The sequence below is a fragment of the Schistocerca serialis genome, chromosome 2, assembly GCF_023864345.2.
Source record: "Schistocerca serialis cubense isolate TAMUIC-IGC-003099 chromosome 2, iqSchSeri2.2, whole genome shotgun sequence".
In the NCBI taxonomy this organism is placed as follows: Eukaryota; Metazoa; Arthropoda; class Insecta; order Orthoptera; family Acrididae; genus Schistocerca; species Schistocerca serialis.
In genome coordinates this window covers 33,517,131-33,543,616 of record NC_064639.1, presented here as the reverse complement: position 1 = coordinate 33,543,616, position 26,486 = coordinate 33,517,131, and the positions used below count along the sequence as shown (strand labels likewise).

At 38.3% G+C, this 26,486-nt stretch overlaps 1 protein-coding gene across 2 annotated transcripts in view; it reads right to left on the bottom strand.

Moving 5' to 3' along the window:
• The window catches only part of LOC126456746 (acetyl-CoA acetyltransferase, mitochondrial), a 108,222-nt gene that overhangs the window by 15,566 nt on the left and 66,170 nt on the right, over positions 1-26,486 (bottom strand). For both annotated transcript variants that reach the window (XM_050092494.1, XM_050092495.1), the window contains exons 5-8: positions 11,419-11,623; positions 8,476-8,561; positions 6,323-6,511; positions 5,870-6,027 (exon numbers count right to left, since the gene is read on the bottom strand). In XM_050092494.1, the coding sequence (XP_049948451.1) occupies positions 5,870-6,027; positions 6,323-6,511; positions 8,476-8,561; positions 11,419-11,623 (638 nt within the window). The remainder of the gene's footprint in view (positions 1-5,869; positions 6,028-6,322; positions 6,512-8,475; positions 8,562-11,418; positions 11,624-26,486) is intronic.

Sequence of the window (26,486 nt, the reverse complement as noted above, 5' to 3'; positions counted from 1 at the left end):
TGATCTATCCACCTAATCTTCAGCATTCTTCTGTAGCACCACATTCTGAAAGACTCTCTATTCTCTTCTTGTCTCAAATATTTATTGTCAATTTTTCACTACCATACATGGCCTTACTCTACACAAATATTTTCAGAAGAGACTTCCTCACTCTTAAATCTATACTCAATGTGAACAAATTTCTCTCCTTCAGAAACGCTTTCTTGCCATTGCCAGTCTACATTTTATATCCTCTTTACTTTGGCCATCATCAGTTACTTTGCTCCCCAAATAGTAAAACTCATCTACCACTTTAAATGTATCATTTCCTAGTCTAATTCCCTCAGTATCACCTGATTCAATTCGATTACATTCCATTATCCTCGTTTTGCTTTTATTGATGTTCATTTTATATCTTCCTTTCAAGACCATTCCATTCCTCTTCCAGGTCCTTTGCTGTCTCTGACAGAATTACAATGTCATTAGCAAACCTCAAAATTTTTATTTCTTCTCCATGGATTTTAATTCTTACTTCAAATTTTTCTTTTTTTTCCTTTACTGCTTGATCAATATACAGATTGAATAACACCAGGAAGAGGTTACAACCCTGTCTCATTCCCTTCCCAACCACTGCTTCCCTTTCATGCCTCTCGACTCGCATGAATGCCATCTGGTTTCTGTATAAATTGTAAATAGTCCTTGCTCCCTGTATTTTACCCCTGCCACCCTCAGAATTTGAGAGCGAGTATTCCAGTCAATATCGCCAAAAGCTTTCTTTTAAGTCTACAAATGTTAGAAATGTAAGTCTATCTTCTAAGGCAAGTCGTAGGGTCAGTATTGTCTCAAGTGTTCCAATATTTCTATGGAATCCAAACTGACCTTTCCTGAGGTCAACTTCTATCAGTTTTTCCTTTCATCTGTAAAGAATTCATGTTAGTATTTTGCACCAGTGACTTATTAAGATGATAGTTCGGTAATTTGCACACCTGTCAGTGCCTGCTTTCTTTGGGATTGGAATTATTATATTCTTCCTGGCGTCTAAGGGTATTTCACCTGTCTCACACATCTTGCTCACCAGGTGGAGGAATTTGGTCTGGGCTGGCTCTCCCACAGCTACCAGTAGTTCTAATGGAATGTTGTCTACTCCCAGGGCCTTGTTTCGACTTAGGTCTTTCAGTGCTCTGTCAAATTCTTCAACCAGTATCATATTTCCCATTTCATCTTTATCTACATCATTTCATCTTTATCTACATCCTATTACATTTCCATAATATTTCCCTCAAGTACATTGCCTTTGTATAGACCCTCTATATACTCCTTCCACCTTTCTGCTTTCCCTTCTTTGCTTGGAACTGGGTTTCCATCTGAGCTCTTGATATTCATGCACGTGGTTCTCTTTTTTCCAAAGGTCTCCTTAATTTTCCTGTAGGCAGTATCTATCTTACCCCTAGTGAGATAAGCCTCTACATCCTTAAATTTCTCCTCTAGCCATCCCTGCTTAGCCATTTTGCACTTCCTGTTCATCTCATTTTTGAGACGTTTGTATTCCTTCTTGCCTGCTTCATTTACTGCATTTTTATATTTATTCCTTTCATCAATTAAATTCAAAATCTCTTCTGTTACCCAAGGATTTCTACTAGCCTTTGTCTTTTTACCTACTTGATCCTCTGCTGCCTTCACTATTTGATCTCTCAAAGCTACCCATAGCTCTTGCACTGTATTTCTTTCCCCCGGTCTTGTTAATTGTTACATAATGCTCTCTCTGAAACTCTCCACGACTTCTGGTTCTTTCAGTTTATCCACGTCCCATCTCCTTAAATTCTCACCTTTTTTCAGTTTCTTGAGTTTTAATCAACAGTTCATAATGAACAAATAGTGGTCAGAGTCCACATCTGCCCCTAGAAATGTCTTACAATTTAAAACCTGTTTCCTACATCACTGTCTTGTCATTATATAGTCTATCTGAAACCTTTCAGTGTCTCCAGGTCTCTTCCATGTATACAATCTTCTTTCAGGATTCTTAAATGAAGCGTTAACTATGATTAAGCTTTGCTCTGTGCAAAGTTCTACCGGACGGCTTCCTCTTTCATTTCTTACCCCCACTCCATATTCACCTACTACTTTTCCTTCTCTTCCTTTTCCTACTATCGAATTCCAGTCCCCCATGACTATTAAATTTTTGTCTCCATTTCACTATCTGAATAATTTCTTTTATCTCATCACATATTTCTTCAATCTCTTCGTCATTTGTGGAGCTAGTTGGCAAATAAACTTGTACTACTGTGGTAGGTGGGAGCTTCATATCTATCTTGGCTACAATAATGCATTCACTATACTGTTCATAGTAGCTCGCACATGCTTCTATTTTTTTTATTCATTATTAAACCTACTCCTGCATTACCCCTTTTTGATTTTGTATTTGTAACCGTACATTCACTTCACCAGAAGTCTTGTTCCTCCTGCCACCAAACTTCACTAATTCCCACTATATCTAACTTTAATCTATCCATTTCCCTTTTTAATTTTTCTAACCTACCTCCCCACTTAAGGTATCTGACATTCCTCGCTTCGATCCATAGAACACCAGTTTTCCTTGTCCTGATAATGAAGTCTTCCTGAGTAGCCCCCGCCCGGAGATCCGAATGGGGGACTATTTTACCTCTGGAATATTTTACACAAGAGGACACCATCACCACTTAACCATACAGTAAAGCTGCACGCCCTTGGGAAAAATTATGGTTCTAGTTTCCCCTTGCTTTCAGCTGTTCACAGTACCAGCACAGCAAGGCCGTTTTGGTCAATGTTACAAGGCCAGATCTGTCTATCATCCAGACTGTTGCCCCTGCATGTCCGAAAGAACAGATACCATCAGTGACCATGCAGTTCATTAGAATGAAATTACAATGAAATGAACACTCTTAGCTGCTTAGAGGCATTGACATACGTCAACGGGGACAGATGGAAATGTGTGCCCCGACCGAGACTCGAACCCGGGATCTCCTGCTTACACGGCAGACGCTCTATCCATCTGAGCTACTGAGGACACAGAGGATAGCACGACTGCAGGGATTTATCTCTGGCACGCCTCCCGTGAAACCCACATTGTGAACGTATTGTCCTGCACCACATTCGTAGTGCCCTCGCCCATTATACTCATTACTCGTGGCGCGTTGCATGTCCGAAAGAACAGATACCATTTTAGTATATATATATAGTTAAGGCTCACCGGCCACTTGACCATCTTCTTCTTCTGTGCGAATGCACAAACACTGCCTGAACTCTTACAGGAATCGGCAATGCGCTGCGAGCAGCTATAAGTCCTCTTTGTTGGATCGAAGGCCACAAATGTTCCATTGGAGGAGAATCATGATAAGGAAAAAATGAAGGGGTGTCACCTCAGCAGCTCCCAAGTGCCAGCCTTGGGAAATTCACTGCTATAGGGCACAGAGGCAGGAGGATCCTGCTCCACAAGTACTACAGAGATGTCGGCATTTTCCTTCTGTCGGTCTGCGGCGTGCAGGGCAGAAAAATGGTTGGGGGTGCGCACTGGCAAGAAAGAGGTCGGTTGGGGGGAGGGTATCACGTGGTGACACAGTCGAAGTGGATCTCTGAGTCAGTGAAGGAGAAGACCGTTTCACTCTGTTTGACATCTTGGAGATTTTCTAGTTGGCAGAGAAAGACTCAGATGTTTGTTGGCTGGAGGGACGTAGGAAGTCTTCATGGGAGTATTCCTTCTGTCCTTTCCGGCCTACTGTTTGTGTAGCAGGTGACTTTGCCTCATGAGGCGAAAGTTTGGTGGCTTGTTGCACAGCTGGAGGAGGAGACAGGGGTTCTACCATAACACTGGGTGATTTCAGAACTGCAGTGCTAAATCTGAGGTTGCGTGTCCACATGGCCACGCCCTTTATGGAGCGAGATGTAGCAAGAACAGTACTGTAGGTGTCAGATGTTAGAACGCAGGGTTTCTGACTATCCAACAACTTGCAAGTGACCAGACAGGCACTATTTCCTTCACCCAAATCTCCTGGACAGCCTGCTCATCAAGATACATGGGTCATTCATGGGAGGAGGCAGCATGGTCACCATTACAGTTGACACAGTGGGGAAAAGGAGGCAGACGATTGCCCTCATGAGGATCCCTACTACAGGTTACACATTTGGTCGGGTATCAATAGGACTGTCAAGTGTAGCAGCGCATCGGGTTCAGAATGTACAGTCATACTGTGATAACTTCATAGCCTGTATTGATCTTTGACAATAGAATCACTCTATCAAAAGTGGGACACTAAGGATTCATCTACTTTTTTCCATCAGCCAATGGACTGCATTGACGCCCTGATTAGAGAGGTATGTTTGGATTTGTGCCTCAGTCAGACCATTAAGCAACCTAGTGTAAATAACACCACGGGAAGAATTCAACATTTGATGGACCTCAACATGAAAACAATAGCCATGGAGGACCGAAACTGCAAGCAGTTGTTGTGCTTGAGATTCAGAAGTAGTCTTCAAATGCAAAGTGCCATTTTGTAAATGACAGCAGGATTTCAGAAAGACAGTAATTGAATCAACACCTTTCTCAATAATCAATGGATTTACCACAGCATACGCCAGACCATCTTCAGTATGTGAAACCATGAGGAACGGTGGTGCAGTAGGGAGGGTCTTTGAATCATTAGCCTCATTATATTTACGTTTGGTAGACGCTGACAGTGAAAAAGATGATTGCAAGAAAATCCCCCACGATTGCCAGTGTCTCCGATAGTGCACTCCTTCCAACTGGGGCCCCCCCTCAGAAGGGGGCGCACCTGCCTTAGGTGATTGTTCACATCTCATTTCACACCTCCCGAACACCTGACAGAGGGACCAATTGGTAATTTAGGACAGCAGCAACTCAGGCAATCAACCCTCCCTGGGCCTGCCTTTACCAGGGGGTATGTACGAACCCTACCTTTCAACCTGGGACTGGGAATTACGCATTACCCAGTCACTTGTTATGTATCAAGCATGTGGGTTGGTCTTCAGAAGTGCACAGGGAGGAAGAATAAAAAGAGGAACCTCAAACACTGAAGCAGAACCTCAAACACTGAAGCAGAGGAAAGATAAGAGAAGAGGAATCAAAAACCAAAAAAGAAAGAAAGAAGGAAGGAACGAAAGACAGTGGAGATACTGTTCTGATATCGGCAACTGAATATGCAGAACACATTTGCAACAACATCCCAGACATGTTCCCCAAGGGAAAGGAAAAAAATAGCAAGCAGATAGACACACAGCATGGAATTGAAAAGATGTTGCAAAGGCTGGGGTCCCATGGTAGCCAAGCATGAACCTATCAAAGGGAGCCCCATGGGGGGAGAGGCAGGGGGGGGGGGGGGGGGGGGGGGCAGGTTGCCATGTTGTCCCTGCATGCCCCGCCAGACTGCATTCATCCTCCCCACCCATACCCTGCTTTCCCTCTGCCTTCCCCACCCACTCCAGATTGCTATTCACTTGACAGCAGTGACATTCCAGTCAGAGCTGCAGTGGTATCAGTCATGGGTGCATGAGGTGTGTTTGCTTGTGTGAATCTGTGTGTGTGTGTAGGATTTGGCCGAAAGCTATAATGTGTAATTGACTGTTCACCATCATGAGTATTATGAGCAAATGATGTTTATTTATTACATTGAGCTGAGTAAAATACTGCAAATAATTTACAGTACTGGAAATTTAAACAACAGGTTTCCAGAGAGCAGGAACAGTTTCCGTAATGAAAACATTAGTACCACAAAGACGTCCGAGGTACAAACTTTAAGAAAGTACACAATGTGTTACTTCTTCACATAAGCATTATCTATGCAGAATACAGAACAACAACTATTAATGTCACTTGTACTAAAATCAGATTAACACATACCCTATAGGATGACCCAAGCTCACTGCTCCACCATGCACATTGACCTTACTTGGATCAAGGTCTAGTATCTTGATGTTAGCTAGAACAACAACACTAAATGCCTCATTTATTTCCCAAAGGGCAATGTCATCTTTTTTCACACCACTGGTCTCCAGCAACTGAAATGGAAACATCTTTTTTAACCAACCATTTACAAAAAAAATAAGTAGATTCATTAATGTATTACAGTGTGCTCAACATTGAATATGTAACAATCAGAGAGCAGAAAATAATTCCTTTATTTATTTCTTCACTACTGTGAAGGAAGACCTTACAGAAATGGAATGGGTAATAGAATACATCATCAACAAAACCAGCTGTAAGAAATGTATAGTCTCTATCATATATATATTCTTGTAACTTTAATCTAAACTACAAAAACATTCATTAATTGTAAGCAATGTGGAAATGTACCTTTGGAATAGCAAAAGCAGGTGCAATTGGAAAATCTATAGGTTCTGTTGCTGCATCCTTAAAAGCAACCACTCTTGCTAGTGGTTTACAGCCAAATTTTTTCAGAGCAGATTCTGTCATGAGGACACATGCTGCTGCTCCGTCATTTAGTGTAGATGCATTTCCAGCAGTTACTGTGCCATTCTCTTTCTGAAAAGTAAAAAATAAAATAAATACCAAAATATTTATACCTCCCATACACAGCTATTATTCATATCACAAGTGAACTCTGTGGTAACCAGTCAAAGTCAAATCTGAATCAAGACATGTCAAAATCATCCAATTTAGCTTTTGTCACAAAGTATATTCCCACATATAATATAATGGATACAACCACATACTTTTCTTGAACATAAGCAGAAAACACACCAGCATAAAGAGACTTTTAAAAAATGTTCAGCATATTCCAGCTCACACAAACTAGATCTTAACTCAACTGATAATATTCACTGCATTAAGTAATAGTTGTAATAATTCAAACGCTCACATGCTTTCACAATAAAGAAGAAAAACAAAATAATGCCCATAAACAGGGTGCCACCTTGACTGATTGTAATGCCATCTGACATATTTATACAAAGCAGTTACAAACCAGTACATTTAAATTAGTATGATGCTCAAGGACATTTTAATAAGGAGAAGAGTGCATGATGTCAGTCAGCCATCCAGAGGTCCTTATGAAAGACATATTGAAATCAAAATGTCAACACTATGAATTTATGTTGGATATCTTTAGCAGAGTTAACTGACATGCATATGTGGTGGTTTATGACCATGAAGCAGTCATTTTTAGTGCTGATGGTAGAAGAAATTTTAACCACAATTGTTTGGATGGCAAGGGGAGGAGAGGTGATGGTGTGAAATTCAAGACTACCAGACTTGGTACCAGTGTCATGGATTCAGTTTCAAACATAGCTGCAGTGTCTTAGAAATCATAAAGTGAGAGCACTTGACACTTTAAATGGTGATTCACCTGTTTGATAACAACATTAGACCAGACAGGCCCCTTCATGCTATTCAAGGGGAGCTGTTATGTGCTAGCATTGGGACTCAACCTTTTCCTGCTCTCATCATCATTAAAAAAAACAATCATGATACCACAGAGCCACTACAGTCACCTGCACTCGAAAGATACACTGAAAACAAGTCTCATAAACCATGTAGAAAGTACCCAATGTGTGCGGAAGAAGAAAACTCTTTCCAATCACGCAGCTGAAATTACCTCTGAGGGTCTCCCTATAATGCCACATGATTCTTTCCTTTTTATATTGTATAAACACAAATTTCAAAACATTTTTTTTATTATCAGCATATCACCGATTCTATAAGAGAAGCAATCCTGCCCTGTCACAAATGTTTAGGAGACTAACTGCAGTTTCACCTCATATATCAATCTGACGCACATGCTCACAAATCAGCTGGAAGATTTCAATATTATGGGAAAGCTGCATGTAAGTAAATCTGTCTTCAATCTGAAGGGTGGTTTCAACACCACAGTTCTTATAACCTTCACACAAACTTAATCAGGTTTTGGAGGACCTACAATTAGATGTAGCCCCTGAATTGTGGCTGAACTCAACATTTCTCACTTATAGAAATCACTTCAGAAGTGAAAGAAGTGGTAAAGTGACGGAACACAAACCCCTAGGGTCAACTGACAATCAAACACCCCAGGCCTTTGGAATAATAGCCAGGCATGTAGCCCAGTGAGCACCACAAACATGCTTCTAGAGCTGGCACTTCCAACAACATGAGAGGGGAAAACCACTTCAGTGAGCAGTTTTAAATTAATAATAGAATGACAATGTTCAATTCCACATGAAGAGGAAATAAATATGCTTAATAATGCTGAATGGTCCACACTAAAGCAGATGAAGGATTCTTTAATATCATAACACAGCTGAGGGACAGCCCTGAGGAACATAAATTCTTTTTGCTCCTAAACTGATTTTCTTCTAGAAGCAAACATGGTTAAATGACAAAAGTGTAAGGCCTGAAGAACTGAAAGTAACCTGGGACTATTAGATAACAGAATACCAGCATTTAAGCAACACTTTTTATATATCAAGTGACATTACTACAGAGAGGAAGAACAAATTTAATGAATGCCTTACCTGAAATGCTGGTTTAAGTTTTGTAAACTTATCAAAGTCGACCCTTCTGAATTCTTCATCTTCAGAAATAACTAGGTCTGGCTTCCCTGCAAGAGTACAAAAAAAAAAACAAAAAACAGTAAAATACAAATGCAATGCCACTGCTATACAGGGTGTATGTTTTAACTTGAGACAAGTAAATATCTCTAAATTGACATGGTATACAAAAAGACCGTTTAAGGTGAAAAGTTAATATCAGTAACTGGGACATCAGTCGGTGCTACAACTGGCCACCTCCTAACCACCCTTTCTATATGGGGTGAGGTCAACTCTATTTTCAAATGGGAAGCCCCCCCCCCCCCCCCCCCTCCTTTTCCCCTATTACTGTTTATTTGGTTTCTATGCCAAAAACTATGTATGGTTTATTCAGAACATTGCTTCAGATTCATGCTAGCTGGTGCTGTAATCGACAAATATCAAGTGTGCCTGTTTTTGCAATCAACACATTTGATTCCACATTTCATACAAAGTAAATGTCAGCCTTGGTGTTCTAATGGTTGATATTTATGTTTGAAATTTACTTTAATGTTGCAAATTTGAGTGTACAGAACAATACAGTTAGCCATTTCAATGTCTGGTTAGAAACTACATTTAGTGTGGTGCAGGAACAACAACCTGGATATAATATTTTTCTGTTCCCACTGAGATGCTTGATATCTCTGAGCCTTCACCATTTGCCCTCACCATTGAGGTGGTTGATTTCAGTGAGTATCCATGGCAGATGTGCCTGTTACTATAATGTCATGGACATTTTATTCTATTACAATGATTGTGGTTTGTATTCCACCAATGGCCAAAACAGCCACCACGAGTGTTACGGCAGCTGGATGGAAAAATACACATACAGGAATTAGTCATCCTGATGGCAGGTTTTGAGGGTAGCCACCAAAATCATGCATTCTGATGGTTTGGGACTTGCCATAATCAACCTCATAGGGAACAGATAATTATGTTACCATGCAAGTAGCTCATCTGCCAGACGTGTAAATGTCTTGCCATATTATTTTTACTGTACAATCATATTTACAACACTTGAAAACCAGTATCAACTATTAGAACACAAAATATCACATTTACATCATAATGCAAATGAAAGCTCCAAAACTAGCTGCAATGAAGTAACATATTTTTAATATATCACACGACAGGTGTGTTTTGGCTTACTGCCATTATCAATGGATGTCTAGTTGGAATTGACAACCATATCGCACTTGTAGTAATTTTTTTGTCAAGTAGTGATAAGTATAATATTTTTTGTAATTACAGAACATAAAAAAATATGTTTTTGACAGATATTTTGACATCCCACATGTGCTATATGCTATACATGTATATAGTATTATGCTAAAGAACTGTCAAAATACTGAAATGCCAAAATATCTGCCAAAAACTTAATTTTTACATTTCGTAACTACAAAAAATATTATTCTTAACAGAGAAAAAAATTACTATAGATGCCATATGGCTGTCACTTCCTACTAGATGTCACTTGATAATGACAATAAGCCTAAATAGGCCTATCCTGCAAAATATTAAAAATATATTACCTTACTGCAGCCAGTTTTGAAGCTTTCATTTTCATTGTGTCTTATTATGACATGCTATGCTGCAGGCCCTACATAATGTAAAATTTACATTGTAAATGAAACGTAGAACCACATGTGATGGTTCTTAGTTGCAAAAACAGGAACATCTATCAAGAATGGGAAACAATGGTTTGAGTGAACCATACATATTTTTTGGTGTAGAATCCAAATATGCAATAAAAGTGGGGAATTCCCATACGAAAATACAAAGTTGACCTTGCCCATGCAGGAGCAGTGGTCAGGAGGATGCCAGTTTTAGCACAAGCAGATATCCCCTTTACGAATATCAACTTTGACCTCAAAACTTTTTTTGTGCGATGTGTCATTTTCGAGATATTTAGTTGTCTCAGGTTCCATTTTCTTCTTTATTCCCTTATTTCACAATTAATATTTAGCTATCATATATTTACAATTTTGTGATAACCTAAAATCTAAAATTTAGAGCAAAAAACAAAGCTTTAAATATAACGCAGTCAGGTCTACCAGGACACGTGGGTGAGACAGAAAATGTGTGCATACACAGAGGGAGGGGAGGAAGGAAGTAGTAGGGAATCTTAAGAAAAACAATGAAAAACTGAAGAGGAATTATTATTTCTGAAAGCCACAAGCTGTAGTAAAATTAGTACTCATCACAGCACACTCAAAAGGCAATGGAGGCAACGTGGGACAATGCCAATCAGTCCCCCTAGTCAGAGACTATAGTTGCTTAAAATCAGTGACTGGAAGTTCTTAATAGTTCATATGTTGAATGACTGTAGCTTATCTAATAACAACAAACTTTTACATAGCAGGCCAACATCCAGTGTTTCTTCGGGAATAGCTGACAAAAGAATCACTTGCTCTCGTCATTAGCTCCATCACAGAAAACTTCAGGAAATTATATAGAAACTACTTTTTGGTTACAAAATTAAGATTTCACTAATATGATACAGCACAGTTTCTTTAATCTGTGAAATTACAAGTGGTAGGTCAAAGCCTGGCTAATTACAAATGGTAGGTCACATCCTGGCTGAAAACATACAAGAGTAGAACTTGTCTATCTTTCCATGGAACCTAAAACAGAAGAAAAATGACCGACTGCTTTTCTCTACTCACTTCTTAACCAGCTATTATCAATATTGGTTCTAAATAGCCAGCTTAGAACTCCCCCTTATGATTCCTATGGACAGGGCAGTCTGTGAGGTGTACTTTTTCAAATAATATACGTTCACAGCCATCAGTTGCACCTTCACACATTTCCTGTCTATGCTCTTTTAATATCTAAATAATTGGATCATTGTGTCAACTAATTGCAGACATGTGAAAGTTAAATACTCACCTTTCTTCTGCGGTACACTAACAGGTACCAATTCATCTTTGTATGCCCCTGTTTTGTATGCCTCTGCACTTTTTTTGTAGCTGTTTAATGCATATTGGTCTTGATCTTCACGAGAAAACCCATAATTCTTAGCTGTATTTTCAGCACAATTTCCCATATGGATGTGATGGTAAACATCAAGCAGTCCGTCAAAAACAACACCGTCCTGCAAGAGGAGAAACATGTAGCTTTTGAAACAGACTGAAGTATTGACAAAATACAATAGGAATAAACAAATACCACTTAATGCAGTATGATATACTTACAAGAATGATAACATTTGTACCTTACTCCAAATTATTGTTTAGTAAAAGCCTTCAACAAAACAGTCACAATACCATTAGTTCTACATTTAACTCTTGAACGTTGCACAACTAGGTATTCAAAAATAAATATTGTAGTCGTTTTTTAAATTACACTGAATACTAGTAATGATCACTTTCAATATTTCTTAACATCCAGATTGGAACTCTTTCATATATTTTACTTTTTGAAGAATGTGGCATATCCTTATACCTTAAACTCGCTAATGCACTATGTTAGAAAACACGAATTTCCCAATCATCTATATCGTTTTGATGGTAATATACTGCTGATTTCTAGTTCACCTCCTGCTACCTTGAGTATTACTGAATTTTCATCATGAATTTATATTATTTCTTCAAAATATACCAATTATAATAATTGCTAATTGACAAATTCACCGGCCTATTACTGGCTGAGCCTCCAAAAAGGGGGGAAGGAGGGATTAGGTAGCCTGGAACAGGTAGATTTTGCTGACTGATGATTTTATTTTATTTATTTATTTTTTTATTTATCCTGTGGATCACATATTGAACAAAGTACACATGATATAGGACAAGTCATTTTTCTTAACAAATATGTAGTTTGGAGAAAAAAAATAGGCAATGGACTGCCATTTTAAAAAATGTACACAAAATTGTTCGTTGATGAATATAGTGACTTCACATACAGAGAATACAAACAATTTACATGGGGAACTAAGAAACATGTAGGCAATGTAGTGCTACTTTAAATTTACACAAATAATCACTGAGATTACAGAATAGTGAAAATGTCAACTGGAAACACAACAGAAGGACAATGTCATTTAAAAACTACATTAAACATGAAATTAACATTGAGATTTCACAGACAATTAAGTTAAAATTTTGGGAAGTGAAACTGAAACATAGTTGTGTATAGTAGAAATTAGGTTATTATTTTGCCTACAGAATGTTTTACTCTAATCACAGTATTTTACAAAGGAACTTTATAATTTTTCATTTCCAGGAATTCTTGTACTGAATAGAAACAGTGCTTTGTCAGAAATGCCTTTAGTTTATTTTTAAATATTGGATCTGGAGCAGTTTTTATTTGTTCTGGAATTTTATTGTGTAATACGACACCCAGATGAGTTATATATTTTTGGTATGATGATGTCCTTGAAAAAAATTGATGGATATTAGATTGCCCTCTGGTATAATGAGCATGTATATCATTGTTTCGGATTAATTTGCCTGTTCTTGAGAGGTATTCCCTGGTGAATAGGACTGTTTCTTGAATGAATAGGGATGGGATGCTTAGAACATTAAGTTTTATAAATTGACATTTACAGGATTCCAGCTTTTTGAGGCCACAGATTATCCTCAGTGCTCTTTTTTGTAGTTTAAATATATTTGTGCTGTGAGTTGAATTTCCCCAAAAGATGATTCCATAGCGGAGCAATGAGTGGAACTGCGCATGGTATGCTTGCATTAGTGTGGATTTACTTGCAGTAGATTTTAGTATTCTTAGTCCATAGCACAATGATGAGAGGTTCTTTGATAAGTTGTTTATATGTGTGTCCCATTTTAAATTTTGTTGGACCCATAGACCCAAAAATTTTGTTGCATTTACATTTTCAATTTTATCGTTATTTAACTTTACTTGGATAGTTTTTTGACTGGATGTGGGAATTAGATGGAAGTTGATACATACAGTTTTCCCACTATTAACAATTAGGCCATTTTTGTTAAACCACTCAGAAAGTTTTTCCATAGAGTTGTCAGATATTGTCTGAAGGGATTCAGGGCTAGATCCAGTCAACACTATGCTTGTATCATCAGCAAACAGGATAGTTTTTTGTTGGCTCATACGTTCAACAAGATCATCTATGTAAATGAGGAAAAGTAACTCTGAAATGGAAGGAAATTTAAATGAATCACAAAGTCCACTTGCTTAAAATGTTTCAAACACACCTGCATTCAGACCTTTTAGTGATGAATCCTTCGCCGATATGCTTTGAAAATGATGGAAAATGATATATATGATGGTCACGAAAAGCTGAATAGTTTGTACCTAATTACAGTACCTCATAAATGAAATTTTGTTTTGTGGCTGCACTGCAGGATATAGGACATAGAAGAAAGAAAGAAAGAAAGATAGATAGATGGAATGAGTGAAAGAAGGAATGGTTTAGGTTTAATATCTTGTTGATATTAAAGTTATATGAATTACGAGCTCTGTTAGATAATTAGAAGTACAAACAATGAGCCTAAATGTGCTATGTTAGGTAGCACACGGACACCATTCATTTTCCAAGTAAATATGAATGAATATTAGAGTTACATTGATACTGTGTGTGAACAGTTAACAGTATCCTGCACATACTTTTTATTTGTTTTTATTTATTTATTTCGTGTTCCATAGATCCATATGGGAAAATATCCCTGGACATAGAACGAGTCACGGTTTTTACAGATTATTGTTTTGTGCACAGATGCATTGATCTTATCATTAGATTAAAGAAACTGAAGTTTAGCATATACCCTTACATATTAGTTAAGATACAGGACATCTGAAAGAATATACAGTCATACATAAATTTGGGTATTGTATTGAGTTACACTGTACTTACATAGTATGATTAATCAATTGTAGAGGTCACACAGTAAGGTTAAGCACAAACAAGAGATTCTATGCATTTTTGTTAAGAAATTCATCAATACTGTAACAAGATTCATCTAAAAGGAACTGCTTCAGATTTTCTTTAAACTTGGGCATGTTTCCAACCAGTTCTTTAATGTGCAGTGGGAGGGCATTAAAAATCTTGGTGCCACTGTATAGTACCCCCTTCTGGACCATGCTTTTCGTTTTTAGCTCATAATGGATATCCAGTTTCCTTCGAGTGTTATAACTGTGGTAAGAGCTATTGATTTTGAATAAGTTGCTATTTTTTGAAACAAAGCACATCAGGGAAAAAATATATTGGGCAGGTGTTGTAAGGATTTGTATAGCTCTAAACAGATCCCTGCACGAGTGCCTAGGATGTACTCCACACACAATTCTCACATTTTCAAAGCATATCGGCGAAGGATTCATCACTAAAAGGTCTGAATGCAGGTGTGTTTGAAACATTTTAAACAAGTTGACTTTGTGATTCATTTAAATTTCCTTCCATTTCAGAGTTAAAGGCCAATCATCAGTCAGCAAAAATCTACCTGTTCCAGGCTACCTAATCCCTCCTTCCCCCCTTTTTGGAGGCTCAGCCAGTAATAGGCTGGTGAATTTGGCAATTAGCAATTATTATAATTGGTATATTTTGAAGAAATAATATAAATTCATGATGAAAATTCAGTAATACTCAAGGTAGCAGGAGGTGAACTAGAAATTGCTTCTGTGCTTGGAACACTTTTTTTGCTATTGGTTGATTTCCCCAAAATATTATACCATAGGCCATAAGTTTGTGAAAACAGCCAAAATATGCAGTTTTTATTGTGCTCATTTCCCTAGTGTCTGAAATTATTCTTAAGGCAAATGCTGCTGAGCTTAGCCTTTTGCACAGATCTTGAATATGGTGATGCCACTTCATTTTGCTATCTATATGCAGACACAAGAATTTGGAGGACTCAACCTTCAAAATCTCGTGCTCACCCATTTTTAGGTTCATTTCATTAGTAACATTTGTGTTAGAAGAGAAATGAATGTAATTTGTCTTTTTTATGTTCACTGTAAGGCCATTGGTTTCAAACCTGTTTGTCAAATCTGCAAAAGCTTTATTTGCAGCCTCATTTGGCACATTCACTGAGAGATTATTAACTGATAAGGTGGTGTCGTCAGCAAACACGAGTATTTTCCCATATTCTGTACATAGTGCTAAGTCATTTATAAATATTAGAAAGAGGAGTGGGTCCAATACTGAGCCTTGGGGTACTGCTGCAGTAATGGAGCCCCATTCTGAAGATAACTGGCCACCATGCAGTCCTTCCATGATTACTTCTACTTTCTACCACACAGATAGGATTCAAGCCACGTGCCTATGGTTCCACCCATTCCTAGGGTCTTGGCTTTACTTAAAAGAATAAGGTGACTTACACTGTCAAAAGCTTTTGACAGGTCACAAAATATTCCAACCGTCATCATATTATTATTTATGGCTTCCATAACATTGTCAACAAAGGCATGTATTGCATCCACAGTTGATACCCCTTTCCGAAAGCCAACTGGCTACTGCTGAGGATGTTATATTTACTAAGATGCTCAACCATTCTGCTACGCATCAATTTCTCTAGTACCTTGGAGAAAACTGAGAGTAATGAAATTGGTCGATAGTTTGTAGCCTCAGTCTTTTCTCCCTTTTTATAAATTGGTCGTATAAGCCCATATTTTAGCCTGTCGGAAAAAACACCTTCTTCCAATGACGTATTACTAATATCAGAGGTCTGTACTTATTTCTTTACAACAGTATTTCAGTAACTTGCTGTAAATGTTGTCAACTCCAGCAGAATTTTTACATTTTAAAGACATAATTATTTTTTCTAATTCTATCACTGTAGTTTTTAGAAGATGCATCTCATCTATTTTGTTAGTTAAGGTTATATATAAAAACAAAGATGAGGTGACTTACCGAACAAAAGCGCTGGCAGGTCGATAGACACACAAACAAACACAAACATACACACAAAATTCAAGCTTTCGCAACAAACTGTTGCCTCATCAGGAAAGAGGGAAGGAGAGGGGAAGACGAAAGGAAGTGGGTTTTAAGGGAGAGGGTAAGGAGTCATTCCAATCCCGGGAGCGGAAAGACTTACCTTAGGGGGAAAAAAGGACAGGTATACACTCGCACACACGCACATATCCATCCACACATACAGACACAAGCAGACATTTGGTCTTTAAATATGTCTGCTTGTGTCTGTATGCGTGGATGGATATGTGCGTGTGTGCGAGTGTATACCTGTCCTTTTTTCCCCCTAAGGTAAGTCTTTCCGCTCCCGGGATTGGAATGACTCCTTACCCTCTCCCTTAAAACCCACTTCCTTTCGTCTTCCCCTCTCCTTCCCTCTTTCCTGATGAGGCAACAGTTTGTTGCGAAAGCTTGAATTTTGTGTGTATGTTTGTGTTTGTTTGTGTGTCTATCGACCTGCCAGCGCTTTTGTTCGGTAAGTCACCTCATCTTTGTTTTTATATATAATTTTTCCCACGTGGAATGTTTCCTTCTATTATATTGTTAGTTAAGGTGTTATACAAGTATTCTGTAGCTTTCTTTACAGAACCCTGGCATCTCATTTGGTTGGCGACTGTTAGGAAATGATTGTTAAAGATATTAGCCACCATTTCGGGAGCATCCACCGAAAGGCTCCCAGTTCTTAAGCTAATCACTTCTTTGGCAGATAGGCTTTAGCCCGTCTCGCTTTTAACATATTTCCATATGGTTTTCATTTTGTTATTTGATTTGTCAATTTCCTTTTTTAGATACATACTTTTAGATTTCTGGATCACCTTCCTTAATATCTTAGAGTACACTTTATATTGCTCCATCACTGCAGTACTGTTAGACTGTCTGGCTGAAGCATACAATTCTCTTTTTGCTTTACATGAAATTTTGATGCCCTGGGTAATCCATGGCTTAAATGCAGGGTTACATTGATTTTCTCTGACTCTTATTTGGAAACACCTCCTCAAAAAGATTTGATGTTAAATTAATAAATACATTAAATTTTGTGTTGACATCTGCTGAGTTGAATATTTCAGACCAGTCAACTAACTGTAGCTTCTGCCTGTATGTCTCCATTGTTTCTTTATTTATTGGTCTCACATTTTTCCAGATAGCTTTTGGTTTTCTGTTAAGATTTAAATGGGGGATTGTCAGAAGTATAGCATCACGGTCTGACAGCCCATTTAGGACTTGACTGGCTGTCAAGCTACTGTGCCTAGACTTATCAACAAACACATTATCAATTAGAGTACTGGAGTGGTCAGTTATCCTAGTGGGAAATTCAACTACTTGCGGTAGATTGTAACAGCTCATTAGTTGCTCCAGCTCCATTCTGTCATAACTTTCATTCAGGAAATTTACATTAAAGTCGCCTAGTATTACGGCTGAATTTTTTTTTCTGTACAATTTTGATAACATTGCTTCAATCTGTTTGAGAAAGATTCCAAGATTCCCTGATACACTATTTGTTGCCAGTGAGAACAGTTTTTCTTCAAGTCACTCAGCAGATCACATTTCTTTCCCTCTGCTTCCGTGAGTCACGCCAAGTAGTATGAAATTTAATTTTGACACTAAAAATCAAATTAAAATTAATGAAGATTGACACATTTATCACACATGGAAAGTAGCAACAAAACCATTAAGGAATTTCTGCTTTCGTGGATAGCTTTCCATCAGCACACAATTGGATAAGAAGAGGCTAAGACGCAGAGATCAATGAAAAATTTTAAAAAATTTAACAAAAGGGCATTTTTGTTTGCATTAATTGTTCTTCCTGGTACTATTGACCACTGTGTTGTAATCTGGAAGAGAAATTTTGATTCAAATTCTTCATCTTTTTTCTTTGATTTTTTAATGAAATGATGAAGATAAAGCACATATTAATCAGCTTCAGCATACTGAATGAGAATGAGCTCATCCAGCCAATTTAGAAGAGCCTATTTTTGAAGATGATATCTTAAACACAGTACAACCTGGCTCATTCCCATTCACACCCTACTGTCACACATTAAAGTAAGAGTAATCTAGGAGAATCCTTTAAGAAGCCAGGGAACATACTCCAAACCTCTGAGTTGTTGACTCTTTACTGCTTTATTCACCAATCCTCTTTTTCTCACACTGTGCCACAAATCAGAATAATTAATGACATCTTGATATAATTTTAACTCATAAATAAAGATGACCAAAGAACAGTTTTACTGTAGTGTTAGTCTTCAAGTCCAACAATTGGTATTACAGTTGAAAGGAAACTTAAGGCTCAGAATAAACTCACTTTTTTGTAAGCTTCTCCAATAGAGAGAGATTGGTATTGACATTTCAGTTATCATCCTAGATATATTTTTCACCTGAAGTGTATCCTCATGCTGAAGCATTCCAAATGCCTGTGCCTGACACTGGTATCTCTTCTGCTTGAGCTATGACAAGTAAGAAATTTTGTCTAACAGCAGTTATAATTAATACATCCATGTGAATAAGGTTTATTAATAGTGTATGGTACTTCAATTACCGACACAACTGAACTTTCTCTGTCGAATGCAAACAACATGGCAATGCAGTAACAGTACCTTCACAATGAAAGATACTTACTGCTGAGATTTGTAAGCATCTGTGAGAAGATGGAAGAGCCTTTATTGCAATGATTTGTGCAGATTATTATTAGTAACAAATTTCAAAATTTTTCCAGAAGACCCTTAACTACAACCTGAATGGGACAGACAGATATTGGAAGATGTTGGAAAAGAAGGGACTTTTGTTTGAGAGTTTGGAACATCAATAGCTTAATCCTTGAAAGAAAGAAACAAAGAAGTAGTATCCAACTTGAAAATGGAAAATAGTTTTGATTTGTTGATGGAAATAATTTCTAAAAATAGAATGGAGAAGGGAATTTAGCTTTTTATCATAACATATTAAACAAATTAATGAAACCAAAGACGAAATTACTCTTAACCCAAATTATGAAAGTATCTTTCCCTTAATCATCCCTGATATCCAGTCCATCGCATGCATAATAAGTTTTGAATTAATATGGATCTATCCAACAGAGAAACTATATTTTTTAGATACGGAGAAAATTTTAATTTCATATAAAATATAATACGCAAAGAATAATTATGTTGCAGTTATAAACAATAAAAGTATGATCAATCTGTTACTAAATTACATAAAAATACATTGAACTTTGGAACCATGATTTACCAGAGTATTATACGATAACATTTTTCTTTTTTTCTTCAGAAGCTTTGAGAAAAAATTTTATCTTTCACATATTCTGAATAATCAAAACTACAAACTATTTACTGATAGAAAGAACCTGCCTACAAAAATTAATCATCATCACTGGTATCAGTACCTCCTATTTGTAAGCCCACTGGCATTTCTTTCTTTCCATCACTCCTTCCATAGTATATTGTCATCTGAGCCATCCATAGCATTGGATTACGCAGCACTCTTTGACTACTTTTATAACAGAATGAGATTTTCACTCTGCAGCGGAGTGTGCGCTGATATGAAACTTCCTCGAAGGTTAAAACTGTGTGCCCGACTGAGACTCGAACTCGGGACCTTTGCCTTTCGCGGGCAAGTGCTCTACCATCTGAGCTACCGAAGCACGACTCACGCCTGGTACTCACAGCTTTACTTCTGCCAGTATCTCGTCTCCTACCTTCCAAACTTTACAGAAGCTCTTCTGCGAACCTTGCACAACTAGCACTCCTGAAAGAAAGGATATAGCGGAGACATGGCTTAGCCACAGCCTGGGGGATGTTTCCAGAATGAGATTTTCACTCTGCAGCGGAGTGTGCGCTGATATGAAACTTCCTGGCAGATTAAAACTGTGTGCCCGACCGATACTCGAACTCGGGACCTTTGGCTTTCGCGGGCAAGTGCTCTACCATCTGAGCTACCGAAGCACGACTCACGCCCGGTACCCACAGCTTTACTTCTGCCAGTAGCTCGTCTCCTACCTTCCAAACTTTACAGAAGCTCTTCTGCGAGCCTTGCAGAACTAGCACTCCTGAAAGAAAGGATATAGCGGAGACATGGTTTAGCCACAGCCTGGGGGATGTTTCCAGAATGAGATTTTCACTCTGCAGCGGAGTGTGCGCTGATATGAAACTTCCTGGCAGAAGAGCTTCTGTAAAGTTTGGAAGGTAGGAGACGAGATACTGGCAGAAGTAAAGCTGTGAGTACCGGGCGTGAGTCATGCTTCGGTAGCACAAATGGTAGAGCACTTGCCCGCGAAAGGCAAAGGTGCCGAGTTCGAGTCTCGGTCGGGCACACAGTTTTAATCTGCCAGGAAGTTTCACTTTTATAACAGATTCACTTGAGATTCTGACCCAGGCAGTAAGGGCCCACTGGCTCAGCATGAATGTTGAGTATTTCTTTAACTTCCCCCTGTAGCATGGGCACTGTCTCCAAGAAGTCACTCAACTGTTACATGTGAGCTTTAAAAGGTCTGTTCACAACAATATGCATTACTTGAAGTTGTAAGGTCAGGCTGCACAAAATTATTACCATGAATGTGTGGTACTTTGGTATCAGATCCTTAACTTCCAGGCTGTAGTGTTCCCTGAAAGAAGTGAGCACCAATGTTTTCCTTCTGTTTAGGAAAGAGCTTGGTATTCTGCTCCAAACAACCTTCAATCAATCTAGAAGCAAGTCATTTGTCATCAACCTCTTTGTTGGCTTCTAACTATAAGTCTTGCAGGTAGTTTTTATTTCAGTATCTTTTTCCTGCAAAGTATGCCATATGGATGGAACCACCTTCCATCTGTTAGTGCGCACAGTATTACTGTTATTCTGGACTTTTCACTGCCAGAACTTACAGGAACACTATTAATACCCTTCACATCAACAGTAATTAATACCCTTCACATCAACAGTAACATTTGATAACATATATGGCCTAGCAAAGTTCTGTAGATTGATTATACAATACTCATCTTATGGTTCAAATGGCTCTGAGCACTATGGGAGATAACATCTGAAATCATCAGTCCCCTAGAACTTAGAACTACTTAAACCTAACTAACTTAAGGACATCACACACATCCATGCTCGAGGCAGGATTCGAACCTGCGACCGTAGTGGTCGCACGGTTCCAGACTGAAGCGCTTAGAACCACTTGGCCACACCAGCCGGCTCTCATCTTATGCCAAGGGAAATTGCTGAGCAAGCATTTTTCTGCGTTTTAATGTAAGATGTAAGCCCAACCCTCCTCCTCCTCCTCTTCCTCCTCCTTCTTCTTATTATTCTTCTTCTTATCAAAATTATTCTTCTGTTCCAGTTTGGATGATTTATTGAGTAATTGGGAAGCCTTCACTGCATATCTCTTGCATGTACTGGAAAACATGGTACTCTGATTCATGAAACATTTCCAGTTTTGGTCCCCTCATTATCTGCAATTCTTTAATTTGTTCTTCATCTGACACCTCCTACAAAAATTCACTTATGTGGTCTCAAATTTTCCTTCCTGCTGCAGAGTTGTTTGCCTCATGATTCACCATTAACTTTAAATTAGCATTCTATTTTCTGCATGAACCAGCTGTGAACTCATAGATCCATGTTCCTCAACAGAGTCACAGCTGTCATCATCAACCAGTATCAGTTGCTACAATTTACTATTCTTACTGCATTTACAATATAAGGAAACTGAATGACAACAATACATTGTCCTCTCAGTTCTCTACAGCTGAATCAGCAGAAATCTTACAACCTCTGATTAACACAGCAGCCAGCCTTGAGAAATAACAGTATGGCAGAGCAGTATCAACTTTGGCATCTTCACTGAAGCTTACATTTTATTTCATGTGCTGCATTTCGTATTCTGTGTGAACATATTTCAATTAGCATTAATTTGTATGCTGTGCTAAATTCTACATTGGTCCGCCATCAGTTACGATGATGTCTATCTAACATTCACATACTGGCAATGTGACAGCTGTGTGTTGTCAAGGACATTACAGTTTCAGTTAATCAATGAGAGGTGAGAAAAAGAGGCAATGTATTTCCACATATAAGTAGCAATGAAATTTATAATCTCTGTTGTCACATATATTTTTCTGTTTCTTCTCAATATGTTGTAATTTCTGGGGTTCTGGTTACTGTGGGACCTGAGGACACAGCTGTTTTTTCCAAATACAGGGTACTACAAAAAGGTACGGCCAAACTTTCAGGAAACATTCCTCACACACAAATAAAGAAAAGATGTTATGTGGACATGTGTCCGGAAATGCTTAATTTCCATGTTAGAGCTCATTTTAGTCTCGTCCACCTACGCTCAATGGAGCATGTTATCATGATTTCATACGGGATACTCTACCTGTGCTGCTAGAACATCTGCCTTTACAAGTACGACACAACGTGTGGTTCATGCACGATGGAGCTTCTGCACATTTCAGTCGAAGTGTTCGTACCCTTCCCAACAACAGATTCAGTGACTGATGGCCAATTCCATGGCCTCCACGCTCTCCTGACCTCAACCCTCTTGACTTTCATTTATGGGGGCATTTGAAAGCTCTTGTCTTCGCAACTACGGTACCAAATGTAGAGACTCTTCGTGCTCATATTGTGGATGGCTGTGATACAATATGCCATTCTCCAGGGCTGCATCAGCTCATCAGGGATTCCATGCGACGGAGGGTGGATGCATGTATCCTCGCTAACGGAGGACATTTTGAACATTTCCTGTAACAAAGTGTTTGAAGTCACACTCGTACGTTCTGTTGCTGTGTGTTTCCATTCCATGATTAATGTGATTTGAAGATAAGTAATAAAATGAGCTCTAACATGGAAAGTAAGAGTTTCCGGACACATGTCCATATAACATATTTCCTTTCTTTGTGTGTGAGGAATGTTTCCCGAAAGTTTGGCCGTACCTTTTTGTAACATCCTGTATATATAAGCAGATTTAGTATCGATACTGATGTGATAATGTAACAATATTCCTTTGTCTCTTGCTTGTCTGCTTGTTGCTCTTACATTTGCTGCAAAGAACCAGACTATGACACACCCCCTTTTGTTCGTATCATACCTCATGGCAAGCACTGACATCATTGCTGTGCAAAACATGTAAGCATACCACTAGCTTCTAACAAGGGAACCTCCCCATCACACCCCCTTCAGATTTAGTTATAAGTTGGCACAATGGATAGGCCTTGAAAAACTGAACACAGATCAATGGAGAAAACAGGAAGAAGTTTTGTGGAACTAAAAAAAAAAATAACTAAAATATACAAACTGAGTAGTCCATGTGCAAGATACGCAACAAGAAGGATAAATTGAGCTTCGGAACACCGAGGTCCCGTGGTTAGCGTCAGCAACTCCGGAACGAGAGGTCCTTGGTTCAAGTCTTCCCTTGAGTGAAAATTTTATTTTTTTTCAGACAATCATCAAAGTTCAGGCACTCACACATAATCAACTTTGCTCTCCAAAATTCCAGGACATGTTCAGATTTGCTTGGACATACGCAGGATTTGATGGTCTACACACGGAAAAATTTGAAAACGTTAAAAACATGTTTTGACAGAGCACAGAGAAAACTGTGCAACTGTGAAATTGTTGCATTCATTTGTTGCAGTTTACGTCACAAACTTTTATGTTTTCATCACTTTTTTGGGAGTGATTATAACATCCACAAGAAAACCTAAATCGGGCAAGGTAGAAGAATCTTTTTACCCATTCGCCAAGTGCACAAGTTAGGTGGGTCTACAATATATTCCTGTCATGTGACTCACATGGTGGCACCAGTGTCGTATTGAATACATCAGACGTGGTTTCCTGTGGAGGAATCGGTTGACCTATGACCTTGCGATCAAATGCTTTCGGTTCCCATTGGAGAGGCACGTCATTTCGTCTACTAATCGCACGGTTTTGCGGTGCGGTCGCAAAACATAGACACTAAACTTATTACAGTGAACAGAGATGTCAATGAACGAACGGACAGATCATAACTCTGTGAAAATAAAAAAACGTAAACTTTTCAGTTGAGAGAAGCATTGAACCAAGGACCTGTCGTTCCGCAGCTGCTCACGCTAACCACAGGACCACAGCGCTCCTAAGCTCACATTGTCCTTGATGTTGCTTATGTTGCGCATGGACTACTCAGTTTGTATATTTTGCTTTTTTTTTCATAGTTCCACACAACTTCTTCCTGTTTTCTCGATTGATCTATGGTCAGTTTTTCAAGGCCTATCCACTGTGCCAACTTATAACTAAATCTGAGGGGGGTGTGATGGGGAGGTTCCCTTGTAAGTAGACTTTCACTGTCTCCTGCAAAATCTACACATTATCTGTCCCATTTTAAAGTCAAATCAGTTCAGACTACAAATGGATTCAGGCAGTTTAAATGTGGCAGATGTTCATGAAAAGCCAATGTACATGGTGTACATTCCCAAGGTTGGCAGTATGATGCAAGCAGCTCACCAGTCTTTCTCACATTTGTCTTAGTTCTCAACCAGTCTAGTGTCACTGTTCTCCCTCTAAGCCATCCAAAATATTCCAAATAAATCTGCATGTCACCCCAGTTGCCAAACATTGTATTAATCTATTATACAACACAAAAATGTTAACCTCAGCAGCACTAATGTAATCAACAAACGTAAGATTATCCTGCATTTTTCTAATGCCAAATTTGGGAAAAGCCTCATCTTATAACCAGATAAATCTGGGAATTTAAAAAAGGAACTGATATAATGAAACAGCCAACTGGAATGCCCCAAACTTGCAGTCTGTCTAACTACACATGCCTTAGACAATATCCATGCAATCTGGTTTCACTGCTAACTTTTTTTCTTTTTTTTTTTTTTAGCATGTTTTACCCAACCACTAAGGTTCAAATATCAACATGAACAGCTCCTACAAAAATCTACTTTTAAGTATGTGTGAATTACTTCTATGCTAACCAACTGTGACAAACCACCTCAAGAGCATCTACTATGTGGCCCACTACCAATTACAGCAACAATTACCAAATTAAAATCTCCAACAAAATCCCAATTTTCTTCTCATCTGCCCACGAAAAAGTACTTTGCTACTACTACATCTATGATCCTTTCTGCTCTTCCTGCTCTTCAATCACAAACACTAACTTTAATTTCTAACCTGCATTATCCCAAAGTGCGTTCCAATGTTCACTCTGTATTCCCTTAACTCTCCCTAAACAGACAAGAAACAAAACTAAATGAAATGAAGATGACAGAGTAATGGAATTCTGAAATGTGTACTGCACCTCTAGGTACAGCTGACATCTTTCAAGCTAATGATTATATGTCCTCATTCCAGCAAACATAAATTGAGAGCTCACTACTTGTTTCAGAAGTTGTATGAGAACTCCAGAACAGATATAAACAAACAAAACAAAATACAAATTGAAGGTTCAGACAGTTGAAAACATTGAACAGAATCTTCTGATCAGCTCATATGATCTCTTTTCCTCAAGATAAAAGCGAACATCTTTTTCCATGGAGGATATTGAATTAACTGAATGTTTATAAGTGCAACACATAAGGAATTTGTTGAGACTGATTTATAATATTATAAATGAACATTCTAATCTTAAGCAACAATTTACAATGGCAACTATATTTTGATGATGCTACAACATAAATCTATACAAAACTTGCTCCTTACAAGCATTTCATGAGGCAACTAGCAGCACAGTCCAGCTTCTCATCAGTATCATTAAGTATCTACAGTCAAATGACTTGACCGCAAACAAATAAAATTCAGAGAACAATGTTAAGTAAGTCAATATAGTCACTTTCATGTAACTTGCACAACACAAGCAGTGCACACCAGAAAAGTTGTGTGGAGGAATGAATGTTGTGTGTTCCACACTAAATCGGTATTTGGAATGACATCTCATGTCAACGATGGGATCACATCATGATGTAAGTTAAATGTTTAAAATCAATGTAGATACTGTATGCAAATATGCAAATCGTGTGTGTGTGTGTGTGTGTGTGTGTGTGTGTGTGTGTGTGTGTGTGTGTGTGTCTCAATATGAAATGAAGGCTGGCTGATGTGGCACAAACAAAAGAAAAAACAGGAAAAA